General features: G+C 45.9%; 1 protein-coding gene across 1 annotated transcript in view; it reads left to right on the plus strand.

Moving 5' to 3' along the window:
* Positions 1 to 2,942, plus strand: part of LOC116706475 (terminal nucleotidyltransferase 5A) — a 3,675-nt gene extending 733 nt beyond the window's left edge. The window contains exons 1-2 of the mRNA XM_032543342.1: positions 1 to 451; positions 1,359 to 2,942. The exon at positions 1 to 451 is cut by the window's left edge and continues 733 nt beyond it. Of these exons, the coding sequence (XP_032399233.1) occupies positions 26 to 451; positions 1,359 to 2,174 (1,242 nt within the window). The 5' untranslated portion in view covers positions 1 to 25 and the 3' untranslated portion in view covers positions 2,175 to 2,942. The remainder of the gene's footprint in view (positions 452 to 1,358) is intronic.
* The last annotated feature ends 213 nt before the right edge of the window (positions 2,943 to 3,155 follow it).

A 3,155-nucleotide genomic window follows, 5' to 3' on the forward strand; every position in this document is an offset into this window, starting at 1 on the left:
ATCTTTCTGTCTACCTCTTCTCAACATGGACGAGAGGGTTGAGTGTGCAGCGTCCGACAGCTGCTCGGACGGGGAGAGCATCAACCTCAGCGTACTCAACTGGGAGCAAGTGCAGCGGCTGGATACCATCCTAACCGGCTCCATCCCCATCCATGGCCGGTGGAGTTTCCCCACTCTGGAGGTGAAGCCACGGGATATCGTCAAGGTGGTCCGGAGCCGCATGGAGGAGAAGCGGATACACGTCCGGGAGGTGCGACTGAACGGCTCCGCGGCCAGCTACGTCTTACACGAGGACAGTGGTCTGGGATGGAAAGATCTGGACTTAATATTCTGCGCGGAGCTGAAAGGAGAGATGGAGTTTCAGACAGTTAAAGATATAGTGCTGGACTCTCTTCTAGACTTCTTGCCCGAGGGAGTGAATAAGGAAAAGATCACGCCAGTGACCTTAAAGGTAGGATATTGAGTTATTATAACATGCGACTCACATATGTAGATAGCATGTTTTATGTCGACGTTTTAAACCTGACAGGATAGATAATGAACTCTTTTGGTTTTCATTTCCATCCATACTTATTTACACACTACACCGTGCTGCATTCATGTGCATTTTCTGTCTGCAAATGCACCTAAATTAAATGTACATAAATCTTACAGACTCAGATCTACATCAAACCAGCACAGAGATGTAAGCCTTCAGATAGTTTGGTTTCCAATTCAGGAGGATTCTGTGAAATCCAATTGGAGTCAGATCCACATCAAGTTGGCTCTCAGTTACCTGGATACTTTAGACAACCTAGGCTACTAATGGCCCACCAACAGATTTGATCAGCACAACATTATGACTAACAGACCAAATCCAAGACTTTTATCTGGTGCAAACAGCAGTAATGTCCCGTTGTTGAAGATTGCTTAAACTATAACTGGTCGTTGACATGTAACACCCACAGTGCAATCATTCTTAAACACCATCATGCATACATGTTTTTCAGAAGAATAAAAAAAATTGTTAGAAACTAACAGCAGTGAAAGGAAGGGCAGAGAGGAGGGGGAGTTAGTGAACAGACAGAGGAGGCAGTAGGCCTTTATGACTCAAATATAGAACACTAAAATATAATAATATAAATACACACTATAACTTTAAGATAACACAGAGCCAAATGTTTTTATGATGGTTAATTGGTTAACTACATGCGGGTATTCTTTGAAGCATGGATATGGAAGTTGAATCCACCCATAACTTCAACAATGTCTTCAACTTACTTTAGTTTTCAGTCATTGACCTAAAACTTGCGCATACATGAGATGCATTGGACTTAGTCGGTGATGACACTTAATGCTTTAACTTGTTTCTGTTTTAGGAGGCCTATGTGCAAAAGATGGTGAAAGTCTGCAATGACTCAGACCGCTGGAGTCTCATCTCCCTCTCCAACAACCGTGGCAAGAACGTGGAGCTCAAGTTTGTGGACTCTCTTCGACGGCAGTTTGAGTTCAGCGTGGACTCCTTCCAGATTCGTTTGGACTCCCTTCTCCTCTTCTACGAGTGCTCGGAGCACCCCATGGCTGCCACTTTCCACCCCACCATCCTCGGGGAGAGCGTCTACGGCGACTTCCCCACCGCCCTCGATCACCTGCGCAAGCGCCTCATCTGCACCCGGAGGCCTGAGGAGATTCGAGGCGGGGGTCTGCTGAAGTACTGCCACCTGCTGGTGCGGGGTTTCCGCGCAGCCTCTGACACAGAGATGAAACTGCTGCAGCGTTACATGTGCTCACGCTTCTTCATAGACTTTCCTGATGTGAACGAGCAGAGGAGAAAGCTGGAGTCCTATCTGCAGAACCACTTTGTAGACCTGGAGGACAGGAAGTATGACTATCTGGCCACGCTGTACGAGGTGGTGCAGGAAAGCACCGTGTGCCTGATGAGCCATGAGAGGCGTCAGACACTCAGCCTCATCTCTTCGCTGGCGTTGCGGGTCCTGGCCGAGCAGAACGCAATCCCCAACGCCACCAACGTCACCTGCTTCTATCAGCCGGCTCCTTACGTCTCAGACGGCAACTTCAGCAACTATTACGTAGCGCAGGTTCAGCCCATCTACCCCTGTCACCCCTCGCCTCCACAGCAGTACATTCCTCCTCATCACCATCCCATGTATGCCACCTGGTTGCCCTGCAACTAAACTTTGCGTACGGTCATGCACTTTTGTGGATCAGGCAGAGCATCCTTGAAAAGGGATGATCTTTTTTCTCTCTTCCTTTGAAAAGGGAATTGAGGGAAATGAGAGAAGGAAGAACATGAGACAAAATTAGATAAAAAGGAGAGAATAAAAGAAGGAAGGGAAATGATGACATGAAACCTGGATCAAGGCAGTGGGCCAGAGAAAGGCTTTTCCCTGGGGTAGGGTGTGAGAGCAGGAGCAGCTGAGCACACAGGGAGAGGTGCCAATGAGAGAGGCTGACCCACCAGTGTTAGGGTTCTCTCATCAGCACTAAGGTTGATTTGGTAGACCCTCGGAGTGACCAACAGCCTGGATACGAGGATTCTTTTCTTGTCCGTTTGTGAGTTACGGAACTTACTTTTGAAACGATGAACAATATATAATATCCACATCCTCTTCACATTAAAAACCAAACTCACATGCAGCCACAGAGAGTAATGGAGGACACGCGTGGAATGCTGATACGCATTCATGGTCAAACAACGGAGACCTTGTGACTAGGTTCATGTGCACTGTGTTTGTATGAGACTCATTTTCACAGACAATGCAAAATGCGGAACTGGATACTGTTTACAAATCCAAAGATCTAGTTTGATACTGAACTTCATCTGAATTCTTAGACAAAACAACGAAACAATGCATGCTTTATTTCTGTACAGGAATAATTGTCTTTAAGTGCCTAGATAAAGCCTAAAGGGAAAAAGATTTTTATTTAATCTTTATTTTAGAGAATTGTTGTAATTGAGTTTCAAGGTGATAATGAATGTACTGTGGAACGGAGAGTTTTACCTATGCTGAGTAAGGTCTCTTACACTGAGGGAGGTTTTGGTCCACCTGATTTTCTTTACAACAATGTTTAGTTAAAGACTCTGCTCTTATCTGCAGTCCTGCTCGACTAACGCACATCCTGATTACCAAAGAGGAAGTAGCAACATAATCTCA

The sequence above is a fragment of the Etheostoma spectabile genome, chromosome 18 (assembly GCF_008692095.1).
Source record: "Etheostoma spectabile isolate EspeVRDwgs_2016 chromosome 18, UIUC_Espe_1.0, whole genome shotgun sequence".
Taxonomy (NCBI): Eukaryota; Metazoa; Chordata; class Actinopteri; order Perciformes; family Percidae; genus Etheostoma; species Etheostoma spectabile.